The following is an 18,161-nucleotide window of genomic DNA, read 5'->3' on the forward strand; positions in this document are numbered from 1 at the left end:
ATTTCTCAAAAAGAACAGTGAGGACAAAAACGGCACACTAAATTAATATGCCTTCTCAAACTAGGGCTCCAAGTTGATAGAGCAGTAGCCTGCACAGCAGCCCCATGGAGTGAATTCTCAGCCAGGCGGTCGGCAGGCAGGCGTGTTCCCCTTGCATGCATCCTGTCAGACCTGCTCCTTTGCATTTGCCCACAGCCGAAGGTCCTCAGAGGATCTCCAGGCAGGTGAAGTGCATGCGGATTGAAAGCTCGCACTATGCCACCGTCATCACCAACTGCGAGGACAGTAGCTGCTGTGTCACCTTTGGGGACGGGACGTCCATCATTGCAAAGCCACAGGGAACATACCAGGTGGGTCCAAGCAAGATGAGGGGTGCCAAAGGGAAGTGTCGAAGTGTGTTTGTGACTAAGAAAGCATACCCATCTGGGGCAGTGAACATTCCCGCCACATGCCTGGCTGTTGCTCTCATCTCAACTGATCTTAGAACACACTTCTCAATATCTTTGCATTTATTTACTTTCTTTCCAAAATCCATCGCAGAAAATCAGTGTCCTCCCTGTCTTTCAGTACTTTGGTATCTGGAGATCAAAGTTAGACTCTGGAGTGTATTTGCTGGGAATCATTTAGTGGTAGGTGATGGGCACTGTGGGTGTGAAGAGCACTCAGTGCTGAGTCCCTTCCAGACCAGCTTCACCTGCTGCGTCCTCTTACTCATTCTCACTCTCCCACCCTTCCCACCTCTAGTCTGTCCCCACTTTACCTCGTATCCCCGCGGGATGGAAGGACACATGTGTTCTGTGTGGTCTAGGGGGAGAACTAGCCCAAGTGAAGCACAGCTGTGTCTTTGGAGGGCTGGGGAGGAATGCTGTTAGCAACTCCTCCATCTCCTTGCATTTCCCCATTAAACACAATGCCCCAGGCTCAGCCTGCAATCCCTCCAGTCTTAGAGGGATTTGCCTTTGCCTTTCTACTTGCTGGAGAAGGGACACAAGTGCCAGGATGTCACATCTAAGGTCACAAGATACCGAGGGTGCAAAGCCAGAAGGAAATGGACTAAGACTTCCATAACAAATGTTTGTTACTGTGAAAGCTACTGGAGCCAGTTTATCCCTCCCTTCTCTCCTGATACTCCCTCATACTGTGCACATCCTTGTGGGACAAGCAAGGTGCTGAAAGTGAGAGATGACCAAGAAAGGCTGCAGTTGGAGAAATGGATGCTTTTTTTCCCTATATAACATTCAAAATATCCAATTAAAAAAAAAAACTTTTTTATTTTGTATTGGGGTATAGCTGATTAACAATGTTGTGATGGTTTCAGGTGAACAGAGAAGGGACTCAATCTTACATACACGTGTATCCATTCTCCCCCAAACTCTCCTCCCATCCAGGCTGCCACATAACATTTAGCAGAGTTCCTGTGCTACCAGAATGCTCATTTTTTAAGAAAGCATCCATATTTCAGTACTGCATGTCCTACCAGATGTCATAAAAATCTGTGATGCTGTGAGGAGGCCTTGTTTTTATCATAGCCCTAGACTCTGCTGGTTACAACTATAGAGGCAAAGAAATTTTAGCACCAATGTAAGTTACCACTGAAGGAAGAGATGTAACAGAAAAGAGATCCGACCTGGAGACATTCAGTGTCTGATACAATTATGTAGCTGCATGTTTGCCTATATCTCCTGAAACATTGATTGCACCTCATTGAGAAACACACATATCTTAGCTCCCAATTGGGGAAAAGAACTCCAAATAAGCTTAGCAACACTTATTTTATAGTTCTATAATTTTATAGGGTTGAAAGCTGGCATTCACAGACACCTTCTGCCCATCCTCATTGGCCTTGGCACGTGTGTCATTACTTACTCTCCAGCATAAGGATATTGGGCAGTGTGATGAGTGAGGCTGGATTTTAGGCAATGTGAAAGAGAGAGAGAGCGCGCTTGATTTTGACCACTGCTATCCCTTAGCATGGAGAAGGCAATGGCACCCCACTCCAGTACTCTTGCCTGGAAAATCCCATGGATGGAGGAGCCTGGTAGGCTGCAGTCCATGAGGTTGCTAAGAGTCAGGCACGACTGAGCAACTTCACTTTCACTTTTCACTTTCATGCATTGGAGAAGGAAATGGCAACCCACTCCAGTGTTCTTGCCTAGAGAATCTCAGGGATGGGGGAGCCTGGTGGGCTACTGTCTATGGGGTCACACAGAGTTGGACACAACTGAAGCGACTTAGCAGCAGCAGCAGCATACCTTAGCAGCACTAAAAAGATTAATTAAAACATCAAGGAGGAGGTAGGTATAACAGCCATTGTTGTCTATGATTATAGTGTTTCACAATTGGGGGTGGGAACATCCACCCAGTTGGAAGGTTTCAGAGAGACAAGATGACAAATAATGGGTCTCTTATCTCCCATGGAAATCTTCCTCTGTCCTTGGGTCTAGGAACAGAAACCTGTTTCCCTAGACCAGAAGATTGAGTGTCTTCCTGGGGACAGGGGTGTGTGTGTGTGCGCACATGCACACTGGAATAAGATTTTGACTACAATCTGAACTTGACTCCTTTGGGAGAAGTTAAAGAAATATAATAAGCATTCTTAGGAATACTACTGAAAAGGACTTCAAAGGTCCTTTTCCTTATCAGCAGTACCATAAACAAACATCATAATGGAGGAAGGTTTACCCTCTACTCAGTGTGTGAAATCAGTTGAAAGAGGAAAATTTTATATTAAACTCTGAGCAGTATAGGTATGTAAAATCATGAGAATTCTATTTGCCAACTGGCTGCTATATTGTACATACGTACTGCTATGTACGTACTGTTACATACGTACATAGCTGTTTTTCCAGGCTAACTTCCTAGAAGGAAAGCCATCTCCTTTTTACAGGTTTTCTTTTTGGCTTTTCTAGATGGTGCTTCACCTAGTGTATATGTCTCAATTCTGAGAATGTTAGGCCATCTTTTTCTGTCCAGAGCAGCTTTTAGTAAATTAGTCAATCTGACATATTAAAAAGCAGAGACATTACTTTGTCAACAGAATCCATCTAGTCAAAGATATGGTTTTTCCAGTGGTCATGTGTGGATGTGAGAGTTGGGCTATAAACAAAGCTGAGTGCCGAAGAATTGATAATTTTGAACTGTGGTGCTGGAGAAGACTCTTGAGAGTCCCGTGGACTGCAAGGAGATCCAACCAGTCAGTCCTAAGGAAAGTTAGTCCTGAGTATTCACTGGAAGGATTGATGCTGAAGCTGAAGCTCCAATACTTTGGCTACCTGATGCGAAGAGCTGACTCATTTGAAACGACCCTGATGCTGGGAAATATTGAAGGCAGGAGGAGAAGGGGATGACAGAAGCTAAGATGGTTGGATGGCATCATTGACTCGATAGACATGAGTTTTAGCAAGTTCTAGGAGTTGGTGATGGACAGGGAAGCCTGGCATGCTGCAGTCCATGGGGTTTCAAAGAATCAGACATGACTGGGCAACTGAACTGAACTGAACTGACATTTTGAGTCTATTTTATTGAGGACCTATGGAGCCTGGGAAAATTACAAATTCAACCAGTCACCAGTGTCTACACTGAAATATGCCTGAAACCACAGAGAAACCTCAGAATTAGTCAAGGTCCAGGGAGAGTTCTCTGGCCTGGGTAATGGTAAAGAGTGAATCTGAGAAGCTTCCAGAATGATGGAGTAAGACCCTTCAAAAATCCACTTACTGCTGTCTAAAACCAACTAGAAAACTGGAACTATTGACAGAATCAACCTTTTCAGAAGTCTGGAAATCAACCAAATGACTATAATGATATGAAGATTAAAAAAAAATAAAGACAATCTTGGGAAGAACAGCAAGAATTGTGGTGATTTCACTTGCCACATTCCTCTCCCCTCCCCCAGCTCCACGGTAGCCTTGAACATCAACACTCTCACATGCATGATAGCAGTGAAAACCAGCAGGCCACCAGCCACTGAAAGAAGAATAGATCTAGAGCTCCCCAAAAGATCCATCACAAAATGCCATTATTTGACCTGTCTGTCCATTTTCTAGAAATCTCTATTCAACAAGGGTTGTCTTTATTTGGTCTGATTCTGAACTCACTCCCTACAAATAGACTTTTCCCCATAGGAGGTGATAATTGAACATTATAACTGTTGAAGTAGTGACAAAAAACAAGAGGCTAAACAAAAGAGTTAAAAGGGAAAGGAGAATGAGAAGTCCATAGAGGGCTTTGAAAAGCTTTGACATATTCTCTGGAATCTAGAAAGCCACGCTCCTGTGAAGGGCTATGAACATGCCCATAAAAGGACTCAGAAAGCCCTGATCTTCCACTCTTGCTGATCAAAAAGCTCTGAACAAACAGGGAGTGCAGGGTAAGGTGGAATTAAAAACTTCCTACTACAGCATTGAAAACATCTGCCAGTATGCACATAGAGCCCATACAGCCCTCAGCAGAGGCTGAAAGATCTATTAGTGCAAAGTACTTAAGAACATATCTGCCCAGTTATGAGGAGAACTCTAAGCCTAACAAGCAGATTAGGCCCACGCATGACAATATAAACTTTAAAGAAATGGTTCAGGGGAATCACTGAACAAATAGCAACAAGAACAAAAATAACAATAACAAGTCCTGGAGCAAGGATCTAATTTCCAGAGTTGTACTATTTTAAAGTATCTAGTTTTCAACAAAAAATTATAAGACATGGGGGAGTGGGGAAGAGGGGAATTTTGGCCCATAAACAGGGATGGGAAAGGAGGAAGCAATCAATAGAAACCATCCCTTTGGAAACCCAGACTTTGCATTTAAAGAGACAAATTTAAGTCAGCTGTTATGTTTTAAAAAGTGAGAAGCCTTGTGTAAATAACTAAAGCACAAAATGAGAATGATGCTTCGTGAAGTATAGAATATCAATACATAGAAATTATTTTTTTAAAGCACCACATAGAAATTCTGGAGTTGGAAAGCATAATAATTGTAATGAAAAATTTGCTAATAAGGCTCAAGATCAAATCTTGGCTGACAGAAGAAATAATCAGCAATTATTTGAACTGACTTGAAAATAGATCAGTTGAGATTACACAGTCTGGGGGAGAGAGAGAAAAAAGAATCAAGAAAAATGAACAGAGCCTCAGAGGATACCATTAGGCATACTAACACATGCATAACGAGAGTCTGAGAAGGAATAGAGAGAAGGGCTGAAAGATTATTTGAGGAAATAATGGCTTAAAACTTACCAAATTTGATTAAACTATCTACAATTGCAAGAAATCTCAACAAACTTCAAGTAAGATAAACTCAGAGATCCACACCTAGACACATCACAGTCAAATTGTCTGAAGACAAAGTCTCACAAGCAATGAGAAAAGGGTCATCAAATATGAGAGATCTCAAAAAAAAAAAAAAGAAAAACCCTAAAGTACAACGTTGTTAATCAACTATATCATAATAAAAAAAATTTTTTAATTGAGGTATCCAATAAGACTAATAGCTATTTTCTCATCAGAAAACATGGAGTCAGAAGGCAGTGAGATGACATATTCAAAATGCTTAAAGAAAAAGATCATCAACCAAAAATTCCTCTTATCAGTAAAATTATCCTAAAATGAAGAAATTAATATAGTTCCAGGGAAACAAAAACTGAAAGAATTTGTTGCTCTTAGACATTCCCTACAAGAAAATCTAAAGGGAATCCTTCAGGCTGAAACAAAAGAACACTACACAGTAATTCAGTTACACATAAATAGTACTGGTAAAGATAACAATATAGGTAAATATAAAAGACAGTATACATGTATTTTTGTGACCTTTTTTATTTAAAAGGCAACTACATAAAACCACTATTATAAAAGTTTATTTATGTGCTTATAATATATAAAGACGTAAGTTTTGACAATAAGAGAAGGAATATCTCTTTAACAAGTGGTGCTGGGAAAACTGGTCAACCACTTGTAAAAGAATGAAACTAGATCACTTTCTAACACCACACACAAAAATAAACTCAAAATGGATTAAAGATCTAAACGTAAGACCAGAAACTATAAAACTCCTAGAGGAGAACATAGGCAAAACACTCTCCGACATAAATCACAACAGGATCCTCTATGATCCACCTCCCAGAATACTGGAAATAAAAGCAAAAATAAACAAATGGAATCTAATTAAAATTAAAAGCTTCTGCACAACAAAGGAAACTATAAGCAAAGTGAAAAGACAGCCTTCGGAATGGGAGAAAATATAATGAAGCAACTGACAAACAACTAATCTCAAAAACATACAAGCATCTTATGCAGCTCAATTCCAGAAAAATAAACAACCCAATCAAAAAATGGGCCAAAGAACTAAATAGACATTTCTCCAAAGAAGACATACGGACGGCTAACAAACATATGAAAAGATGCTCAACATCACTCATTATCAGAGAAATGCAAATCAAGACCACAATGAGGTACCATTTCACACCAGTCAGAATGGCTGCAGTCCAAAAATCTGCAAGCAATAAATGCTGGAGAGGGTGTGGAGAAAAGGGAACCCTCTTACACTGTTGGTGGGAATGTAAACTAGTACAGCCACTATGGAGAACAGTGTGGAGATTCCTTGTAAAATTGCAAATAGAACTGCCTTATGACCCAGCAATCCCACTGCTGGGCATACACACCGAGAAAACCAGAATTGAAAGAGACACATGTACCCCAATGTTCATTGCAGCACTGTTTATAATAGCCAGGACATGGAAACAACCTAGATGTCCATCAGCAGATGAATGGTTAAGAAAGCTGTGGTACATATACACAATGGAGTATTACTCAGCCATGAAAAAGAATACATTTGAATCAGTTCTAATGAGATGGATGAAACTGGAGCCTATTATACAGAGTGAAGTAAGCCAGAAAGAAAAACACCAATACAGTATACTAACACATATATATGGAATTTAGAAAGATGGTAATGATAACCCTGTATGCGAGACAGCAAAAGAGACACAGATGTATAGAACAGACTTTTGGACTCTGAGGGAGAGGGAGAGGGTGGGATGATTTGGGAGAATGGCACTGAAACATGTATACTATCATGTAAGAAATGAATTGCCAGTCTATGTTCAATGCAGGATGCAGGATGCTTGGGGCTGGTGCACGGGGATGATCCGGAGGGATGGTGTGGGGTGGGAGGTGGGAGGGGGGTTCAGGATTGGGAACTCATGTACACCCGTGGCAGATTCATGTCAATGTATGGAAAAACCAATACAGTATTGTAAAGTAAAATAAAATTAAAATTAAAATTAAAAAAAAAGAAGAAATAGAGCTACATGGAGCAAAAATTTTATATAATAGTGAAATCCTTAGTATCAATCCAATCTAGACAGTTATAAATTAAGATGTTAATTGTAATACCCATGAGACACTGAGAAAAATTACTCAAAATACATAGTAAAAGAGTGAAGTGAAGTCACTCAGTCGTGTCCGACTCTTTGCGACCCCATGGACTGTAACCTACCAGTCTCCTCTGTCCATGGGATTTTCCAGGCAAGAGTACTGGAGTAGATTGCCATTTCCTTCTCCAGGGGTCTTCCCAACCCAGGGATCAAACCCGGGTCTCCTGCGTTGTAGACAGACACTTTACCATCTGAGCCACCAGGGAAGCCCATAGTAACAACGGAATTAAAATGGCACACTTGAAAATAATCTATTTAAAACAAAAGAAGGCAGTAATGGATGACTAGAAGGGAAACCAAAGACATAAGACATATATAAAACTGGAAAATGCAAATCTCTTTTTAAAAATATTCTTTATTTCATGTTGGCATGTAGCCAATTAACAATGCTGCACTAGTTCCAGGTGCATAGCAAAGCAACTCAGCCACACACACATAGATGTAGTCATTCTACCCCAAACTCCCCACCCATCCAGGTTGCTATATAACATTGAGCAGAGTTCCCTGTGCTATACACTAGTTCCTTCTTGGTTATCCATTTTAAATATAGCAGTGTGTACGTGTAGATTCCAAACTCCCCATCTCTTCTGTCCACCCTTTCTTCCTGGTAACCATAAGTTTGCTCTCTGTGAGTCTGTTTCTGTTTTGTAAGTAAGTTTATTTGTATCATTTTTTTAGATTCCACATGTAAGTGATATCATCTCTCTCTCTGTGTCTTCACTCAGTATGACAGTCTCTAGGTCTATCCATGTTGTTGCAAATGGCATATTTCTTTCTTTTTAATGGCAGAGTAATATAATTATATACACTGTATACATGTCCCACATCTTCTTTATCCATTTCTCTGTGGACACAGGTTGCTTCCATATCTTGGCTATTGTAAACAGTGCTACAGTGAACTATGGGTGCATGTATCCTTTCCCATGTTTTTCTCTGGATATATGCCCAGGAGTGGGAGTCCAGGGTCATATGGTAGCCCTATTTTTAATTTTTTAAGGAACCTCCATACTGTTCTCCATAGTGACCATACCAATTTACATTCCCACCAGCAGTGTAGGGGGGTTCCTTTTTCTCCAGCCCTCTCCAGCATCTATTATTTGTAGACTTTTTGATGATGGCCATTCTGACCAGTGTGAGGTGATAGATACCTCATTGTGTTTTTCATATGTATGCTGCAAGTAGACCCCTTCTGTTGGCCCTTGCTGCACAGGCTGGGACACCTCTCCCCAACCCCTGCCACCACCCGCCACAGAAAGTGAAGTCTGAAGAGTAGGGGAAGAGAGAAACATGGCCATGAAGAGAAGGATCTACCTGGAGCTGAGGCACCAGACCTTGGCAGCTATTTGAGAACTTGTCCTGGGCAACTGCAAGTCAAATGATGGGAAAATTGAGGACTTAATGGCTGAATTTGTGAACTTTGAACTCCTCAGTTTAGCAAATGTAGGCTTGATTTCAATTTCAAATCTCCCCAAACTACCTAAATTGAAAAAACTTGAGTTCATATTAACATAAAAGCTTTTTAAATTTCACACATCTAAACTGAAGTGGAAATAAACAGAATAAAGTATTGATACACACTACAATATAAATGAAGTGTAAAAGCTTTATGCCAAGTGAAAGAAGCCAGACACAAGAGGCCACATATCACATGCTTCCATCTCTGTGAAATGTCTGAAATAGTCAAATCCATAGAGACAGCAGATCAGTGGTTGCCAGAGACAGGAGAGATGCAGAATGACTAATAGCATCATGGTTTCTTTGCAGGATTATGAAAATGTTCTGGAATTAGTGATAATGTTTGCACAAATTTTTGAATATACTAAAATCCACTCAATGAACACTTTAAAGAGGAGAATATATGGCATGTGATTTATATCTCAAAGAGGGTATCCAAACCAGAAGTCATTATACAAAAGCTATTACTTAAGGTCTGTGTCAGCCACCAGAGGAATGAGGAAAAATAAAAGCTTCTAAAAGCCTTTGTCCCATTGCTGTTGACCCCTTTGAAGATGCTCCTTGCCCAAAAACATTAAAGGATTTCAAGAGTTTTGAAGAGGGCCAAGTCTGCTTACTTAACATATGCTTTTAAATACTTTAATTAAAATCTGAAAAAAGAAGGAGCACAGATTGCATTACTTGGAAGAAGTATTAAAATGAGTAGATAAAATATGAGATGCAGGAACAATTATATCCTAATCATTGTTTGCCTCCTTATTAAGTAGTCTTTCCCAAAACTTACATCCTCTTTTATTTTCTTCCTGAAAATACAGTTTGTGTCTCGAGTCAATGGATAGTATTTTTTCCTTAAATGATTTTCTAAATCTCTCAAATCAATCAAGACGTTTTGAATAATTTATCTCCTTGTGTGACCCTTTCAGGTGTTACCACCAAACACAGGCTGTCTTCATATTGATAGGGACTGTTCAGCTATATATTGCCATGAATCAAGCAGTGACATATACCATCCTTTTCAAAAACGTGAGCAGCTGAGAGCTAGCAGGTACATCATGAAACACACATCAGAGGTTATCTGCGAGGTCATGGATCCTGAAGGAAATACCTTTCAGGTAAAGTGCATCATTAGTATGGAGAGAGAGGCAATGGGTTTGCTTTCGAGATATTTCACCCTAGAGAGCTCCCCAATAGCTTTTTATCTTAGCTGCCTTGGGATTCGTTATCTACTTACTGTCAGTGCTTTGGAAAACAGCAATTAATGTCAGTAGCTTTAATTCTCGATTATGCTTCATTGGGAGACAGCAAACCCAATAATGAGGATGGTTGAAATGTTAAAGCCAAATAAATAATTAGAACAAAAGGGGAAAAAGTTACTAAACATCTAAAAATAATGTCAACAACGAAGAATAATGTAAGAACGCTCTGTATCTGGGTTTAAGTGAGAGAAAATACACAAGACAGCAGGCAAGTCTGTTTGACTAGGTAGAGAATCCTTAGAAATATTATCAGTGTGAGGGTTCCAGGAGGGCTGAGGATGGGGAGGTGGGAAGCCTGGTGAGTTTCTTAGCTAGTCAGTGGTAGAGCTCTGTATTCTGTTTCTCTGTCCTTCCTCTTATTGCTAAGCCAGGCAGTGACAAACCATGGTCACTTGTTTATATGGGCCCTTGAAGTAAAAATGCAGGCTGACTGCATTTTACATTTTTAAATGGTTGGGAAAAATCAGAAGGAGAAGAGTATTTCATGACACAAAAAATTATAGGAAATTCAATTTCAGTGTCATTATATAAATTTTATTGGAACATAGCCATGCTCATTTGTTTACATATTACCTGTGGCTGTTTTTGCATATAATGGCAGCATTGACTAGTTGTAACAGAAACTCTATGGCCTACAAACCCTAAAAGATATACTATCTGGCCCTTGACAAGGAGAGGTCCACCAGCCCTTTCTCTAGGCACTCTTTTTCCACTCCTCACCCCTTGGTGGAATTTCATGTGTTGGTTAGTGGGTGGTGAAGTTACTTTTTAGATTTGAAACCCTGACGAAGAGTCCTCAACTTTGTATGGGATGCAGACAAGGCCTGATCCAAGTTTGTTTTTCTGTGCTAAGTAAGTGAGACTCTTCGCAGCCTGAGTTCAGGCTACTAAGAGACTTTGATTTACAATGAACTGAAATTGAAACCTAAAGCCCAAACCCTCTAAGTTGAGATATCTAAGCCAAGCGTTACTCTAGGCTTTGATGTCCTTCTTGTGCCTTCCCTTCAGTGGCCTTTCAGCCTAAACCACACTCTGTATCTCGACAGTAGCAATAGCTAGGAATGTACTTCTCAGAGTGAACCTCAATCTGTTCCCCAAGGTGGTCTATCCATGAGTCCCTAATTCTGTGCTTAGAATCCATAGTCACTCTTAATATTTCAAGACAACTGTCACATGAGTAGTCTTTCCTCCATGTTTAAATTCCCAGTTCCCTGAACTTATCCTCAGGAGATAAGATTGTCCCCTGGTGTGTCCCTGCCGTCTAGTTGCCTTGCTCTGATTCTATTCTGGTTTGTCTTCCCGTTTGTTTTCACATTCTCGGTGTAGTTTGTCAGTGAAGATGTGCTACTAGGTTTTCACTTTTATTAATGCAATCTCTTGGGGCTTCCCTGGTGGCTCAGCGGTAAAGAATCCACCTGCCATACAGGAGATGTGGATTTGATCCCTGGGTTGGGAAGATCCCCTGGAGGAGGAAATAGCAACCTGCCCCAATATTCTTGCCTGGGAAATCCTATGGACAGAGGAGCCTGGTGAGCCACAGTCCATGGGGTTGCAAGAGTCAGACATGACTTTGTGGCTAAACAACAACAAAATACTTGGGGAATAATACCTTAAAAGTAAATATCTTTGATTTTCTGAATATCCAAAAGATTACCTGCTTTTTCAAATGAGATCAACAAAAATGTAAGCTTTATGGCTTTTTTTTTTTTTTAGTTGCTTATATACTGTGTCCCTTAGGTCATGGCCGATGGTAGTACGTCAACCATCCTACCTGAAAACAACCTCGAAGATGATTTAAATGCAAAAGCTGAAGGTTATGACAGTTTGTCATCCACTCACCTTCATAAGAATCATCTGCAAATCTATGGTGAACATGTCCCCAGGTAATATGATAATACCAAAATCATGACTTTTATTTTCAGTTCCAAGTTTAAGGAGCATTTTAGCTGAACGTGTCAAGGGATTAGATTTTTATTTCTGCAAACAGGTTTTTTGTTATCTATGCTGATGGATCAGGAGTGGAGCTTCTTCGGGACAGTGACATAGAAGAGCACCTCTCCTTGGCATATGGAGAATCAACTACCATAGTTCTTCAAGAGCCAGTACAGGAACAACCAGGTAGAGAGCCAGTCTGGAAATTGCTGTGTCCATTACCAACTCTCATCCTCCATATCCAGTCTACCCTAATGTGGTCTCTATGTTTTCCCCTTTGCTCACTTTTCAACTCTGCTTTCCACCTGGCCATGTCAGCCTGGTTGTACAGTGATGTATGTTTGTACCATGCTTTATCTAAGCATCAACCTATGTAAATTGTGTATGTCCCTCTCCTACCTATAAGTAGACTTGTATCTGCATTTAGGCTTGTTAGGTAGATTTAGTTATGTACCTAGGTTCCTACTTATGTGTTAGTTTCGTCTTGGTAGTAAAAAACAAAAGTGAGGTATATTTCCTAACTTCATTTTTTTGTCATTTTGATGGCATTGCCTTGATGAATTTATAACAAGAGAATAAAGTAGATTTGATGTGTCAGTTAGAAATTCAACCTGAAATATAGGATAAGTTATGTATTATATTCATTGGGCATTTACATATTTTCATTAATTTCAAAGAAATTAGGGTATGACTAAAAAATAGAGACATACATAGCATTAGGTAAGAACCACTGTATATGTAACATGTGTATTTAAGCACAGAAAAAACAAAACAACTTTCATGTTATCCATGCATCAAAGCATTATGCTATGTCTATCTAGGCTTATGTGTGTGTTTCCTTTTTTATCTTTTCTCTGATTGGTGGAATATATTTTGTATTCATTTATGAGTATGCCCACCTCTACGTGCAGTTGTATCTTTGAATGCATCCATGTACATGTGTGTGATGTAATAAATTTGCTCTTTCTCTATGAATATGGAAAGTGGGGAGCTCTGACTGGTTGTACAGTGTCTGTGTAGAACTGTGAGATAACAAGAATTCATCTCAAATTGCTTCGTTAGTCAGTCATTTAGCATCTACATGATAACCTACCATGTACCAAAACTTGGCTGGGTGTTAGGGATACAGTGGTGAGCTAAGACAGCAACAAACCCTGCTTTCACAAAGCTTAGAGTCTAAGGAAAGAGATGGGCATTAATTACATAGTCACACGAATACCTGTATGATTATAAATTGGGATAAGGCCTATGGAGTAAAGGAATATGGTTCAATGAGAGTGTCTAACAGGGGAGCCTGACATACTCTAGAAGGCTTTCCTGAAAAACGCTGGAGCCAAGAACTGCTGGATAAGTAGGCACTAATTAAAATAGGAGGAGGCGCTTTCTTGGAAGAGGGAATACAAAGCAGAAAGCTTGGAACTTTGGAGAACAGAGGAGCAAAGGCCAAAGAAGCCAAAGTATAGAAGTTGAGGAGGCAGGAGAAAACATTAGGGCCTCAGTTTTATCATATAAGCAATGGGAAGTCAAAGAAAAGTCTACATGGTGGACTAACATAGTCAGTCACTCTGCCTGTGGAAGGAGGTTCATTCACAGAGTAGAGGTGGGAAGAAAAGTTCATTGTTGCTGAGGTCCAAAAAAGGATCTCTCTGCGGGAAATAGTCTAAAGTTGGGTCAGTGGAGGGGAAAGAGGTAGATGAACTCACGAAATGTTTAGTGGTAGAACTGAGAGGACTTGCATGTCATTTCTGGACAGTGAAGTGTCAAGTAATGCTTTCAAGTGGTCTAAATCCAGGTTTTACATGTTACTCTGACTAAAAGACTTTCCTTATTAGACACCAAGGTCCTTAAGCATTATTGCTGTGTCTGACTTATCAAATGTGTTTAATATTTGTCAAATTTCTCGGAGTATTTCTGACAGGTAACTCTCTGTGACCCAGGTGCCCTGAGCATTACCGTCCTTCGCCCTTTCCATGAAGTGTCACCATGGCTAATGAGGAAAGAATTAGATACGATTGTTCCTCCTAATCTCCAGTCAAGGACATGGGAGACCTTTCCTTCAGTTCAGGTACAAATTTTTCTGCTGTGAAGTTACCATATATGCATATCCATCTATCCATGGACCAGAGCTCAGGTCTTCTCCTGTATATTCACCTCTTTTCATTCTTTTATAAATTGTTAACGGGATCAAGGAGTTTTATATTTGAATACTTTGACATTTGTAGATTTTGGAGAGATATACCTGACTAATCTCAATTTTATTTTTTTTAGCCTACATTGCTGGTTTGAACATCTTCCTATCATATAAAAATATCTACTCTGAGTAACCCATTACTGATATTATGCAATATAAAAAGCTTCCTTTCTCCCAATATTTGCTAGTTTTAACACACAATCTGGGGTCTTTCACTTTCCCTTTGTTCTTAAGTTATTAATGCACAAACTGAGTATGTAAGAATAATGTGAAATATTAAATATAGGGACTCAGAATCTCAGTGTTAAAAAGTAAGCATTGTAATTTTATCAGCTTAGAAAAGCCTCACCTAAGATTTTTTTAAAAAATGAAAGAAAATATCTTGAGAAAGAATCATAAAGCCCTGCATCTTGCCAGATTTGCCATTTAATTTTGCAAGCAGTTTATGTAATATGTCCAGCAAATTGTCAGATGTTGAATTGTTAAATCAGTGAAGGCATTGGTAACATGATCAGAGAAAGATAGTAGTGTGAAGTAAGGAGGATAATGTTTTTTAGTTATGATTATATTGGTTTCTCTATCCAGTCTTATAGTAGTGAAAGCACGGGTAATGAACACTTAAGATAGCAAAGATCTCCTAGCCCTCTGTTTTAGTTTGGTGCCTGTAATCAACATGGTGAATGAAGGTGATCTGAATTCTAATCTTGACTTTATCGATTATTAATGTGGAATTTGAGACAAGTCACCCTGGATCTCTACTTCCTTATTTGAAAATTGAAAGCTCACACCAAATGGTTTACTAAGGCTGTCTCCAAGTTGAATGTATTTATTGCATTATGAGAAATAATATACCACATTTGAGATTAATGAAGGAAGTTCCTTCTCTTCCTCCAAAATTCTTATAGCAGCGTCTACACCATGCGCGCGCTGCTGCGCACCAGAGGGGCCTGGCCCGTGGACGCCGCCCGCACCCGCCTGCCGCGTGGGACCACGGCCCTGTGCTGCACGGAGGAGCGCGGCCAGCCCCACTCTCCCGATTACCGCCTCTTTTTCAAGAATGTAGCTGGTCACTACATTTCCCCTTTCATGATATTCTTCTGAAGGTGGACTCTGAAGAGGACAATGGCATTCCTACAAAAAAAACACCAAATGATGATTATGAGAATGTGTTTAACATGGTTGTGGAAGTACCTCGGTGGACAAATGCTAAAACGGAGATTGCCCTGAAGGAACCATTGACTCCCATCAAACAAGATGTAAAGGATGGCAAGCTTCGCTATGTGGCAAATATCTTTCCTCACAAAGGTTATATATGGAATTATGGTGCCCTCCCTCAGACTTGGGAAGATCCCCATCGAAAAGATAAGAGCACAGACTGCTGTGGAGATAATGATCCTATAAGATACCAGAGGGAAAACCGGAAAACCAGTTTGCTTTTAATGGAGAATTCAAGAACAAGGCTTTTGCTCTTGAAGTCATTAAATCTACTCACAAATGTTGGAAAGCCTTGCTTATGGACAAGCATGATGGCGGGGCTATAAATTGCACAAATGTGCAGGTATGTGATAGCCCTTTCCATTGCTCTCAAGAGGAAGCAAGATCATTAGTTGAAATGGTGTTGTTTTCATTGAATAAAGGAAGTAATGAAGAAGATCAAGTATGGCACTTCCTTGGCAAGTGATTAGAACATCTGAAGGCCTGCCATCAGGATCCCAGTCTCTAAGAACGCCGAGATTCAACCTCCCCCAAGTGCTAGAAACAGGCAGAATTTGCTAATTAACTTGCTGTTGAAACTTCTTTTTTTTTTTTCTTCAAGCTTTTTGCAAGATGCAATGTGTAAATAAACATTGACAGTTTTGAAAAAAAAAAAAAATTCTTATAGCTGTGACCTCTGCCCTGTGGAGTGACCCAGCCCAGGCAAGCTCCTGAGTAGCTGTCACCGACCATGCATTTGACACTGAAGAGCAACTTAAAATGAAATACATCAAGCCCACACCGCTCCTGAAAGTCAATTACAAAAAAAAACATAAGAGATGTGTGTCTATGCAAGGCACACATTTCTGCCTGAGAGATCCTGGGAAGATTCTGGCAGCATGCTTAATTTTGAGTAAGCTCAAAGACCACCCAGATCTATGGCTTGATTTCTCTCTCAAAGGATCTCTCCAAGCTTAATTCCAAATGTCTTAGGCTCTCTGTGTGTATAACGATATGTGTGTGTGCTAAATCACTTCAGTCATGAGCTCTTTGTGACCCTCTGGACTGTAGCCCACAAGGCTCCTCTGTCCATGGGATTCTTTAGGGAAGAATACTGGAGTAGGAGGCCGTTTCCCTCTCCAGCGGTTCTTCCCAAGCCAGGGATCAAACCGGTGTCTCTTGCATCTCCTGCATTCTCAGGCAAGTTCTTTACCCCTAGGGCCACCTGGGAAGCCCAGGTAGTCTCATGCATTTGGCATAAACAAGGCTTCTGCTGCATCACCATAGAAACAGCATGGCGTAGCATTCCCTTAAAGGCTATCCAGTAGGACATCAGGCAACAGGATTTTAAAATGTCCTTATTTTTGGTAACACATATAAAGAGGAAAACTTGTCCAGTTCATTCCCAATTTTCCTTATATTTGCAAAACTTTTTGAGGGCAGGGATCCCTTTTTTTAACTGTTGTATTCACTAATGAGAGGTTCCTAGCATATAGTGCCTCAGTTCAGTTCAGTTCAGTCACTCAATTGTGTCCGACTCTGTGACCCCATGCAATGCAGCATGCCAGCCTCCCTGTCCATCTCCAACTCCCAGAGTTTATTCAAACTCATGTCTATTGAGTAGGTGATGCCATCCAACCATCTCATCCTCTCTCGTCCCCTTCTCATCCCACCTTCAATCTTTCCCAGCATCAGGGTCTTTTCAAATGAGTCAGTTCTTCACAACAAGTGGCCAAAGTACTGGAGTTTCAGCTTCAGCATCAGTCCTTCCAATGAACACCCAGGACCGATCTCCTTTAGGATGGACTGGTTGGACCTCCTTGCAGTCCAAGGGACTCTCAAGAGTCTTCTCTAATACCACAGTTCAAAAGCATCAATTCTTCGGTGCTCAGCTTTCTTCACAGTCCAACTCTCACATCCATACATGACTACTGGAAAAACCATAGCTTTGACTAGATGGACCTTTGTTGGCAAAGCAATGTCTCTGCTTCTGAATATGCTATCTAGGTTGATCATAACTTTTCTTCCAAGGAACCAGTGTCTTTTAATTTCATGTCTGCAATCACCATCTGCAGTGATTTTGGAGCCCAAAAAGATGAAGTCTGTCACTGTTTCCACTGTTTCCCCATCTATTTGCCATGAAGTGATGGGACCAGATGCCATGATCTTATTTTTCTGAATGCTGAGTTTTAAGCCAACTTTCTCACTCTCCTCTTTCACTTTCATCAAGAAGCTCTATAGTTCTTCTTCACTTTCTGCCATAAGGATGGTGTCATCTGCATATCTGAGGTTATTGATATTTCTCCCAGAAATCTTGATTCCAGCTTCTGCTTCATCCAGCCCAGTGTTTCTTATAATGTACTCTGCATATAAGTTAAATAAGCAGGGTGACAAGAGAAAAGGGAACCCTCTTACACTGTTGGTGGGAATGCAAACTAGTACAGCTACTATGGAGAACAGTGTGGAGATTCCTTTAAAAATTGCAAATAGAACTGCCGTATGACCCAGCAATCCCACTGCTGGGCATACACACCGAGGAAACCAGAATTGAAAGAGACACATGTACCCCAGTGTTCATCGCAGCACTGTTTATAATAGCCAGGACATGGAAACAACCTAGATGTCCATCAGCAGATGAATGGTTAAGAAAGCTGTGGTACATATACACAATGGAGTATTACTCAGCCGTGAAAAAGAATACATTTGA

The 18,161-nt window shown here is 40.4% G+C and overlaps 1 protein-coding gene and 1 pseudogene across 3 annotated transcripts in view; both read left to right on the forward strand.

Moving 5' to 3' along the window:
* The window catches only part of SPAG17 (sperm associated antigen 17), a 254,021-nt gene that overhangs the window by 184,766 nt on the left and 51,094 nt on the right, over nucleotides 1–18,161 (forward strand). For all 3 annotated transcript variants that reach the window (XM_040230934.1, XM_040230935.1, XM_040230936.1), the window contains 5 exons: nucleotides 196–350; nucleotides 9,805–9,993; nucleotides 11,875–12,020; nucleotides 12,125–12,255; nucleotides 14,007–14,134. In XM_040230934.1, coding sequence (XP_040086868.1) covers nucleotides 196–350; nucleotides 9,805–9,993; nucleotides 11,875–12,020; nucleotides 12,125–12,255; nucleotides 14,007–14,134 — 749 coding nt within the window. The remainder of the gene's footprint in view (nucleotides 1–195; nucleotides 351–9,804; nucleotides 9,994–11,874; nucleotides 12,021–12,124; nucleotides 12,256–14,006; nucleotides 14,135–18,161) is intronic.
* Nucleotides 14,941–16,133, forward strand: LOC120855394 (annotated as a pseudogene).

This window comes from Oryx dammah, unplaced genomic scaffold, assembly GCF_014754425.2.
Source record: "Oryx dammah isolate SB20612 unplaced genomic scaffold, SCBI_Odam_1.1 HiC_scaffold_28, whole genome shotgun sequence".
NCBI classification, from domain to species: Eukaryota; Metazoa; Chordata; class Mammalia; order Artiodactyla; family Bovidae; genus Oryx; species Oryx dammah.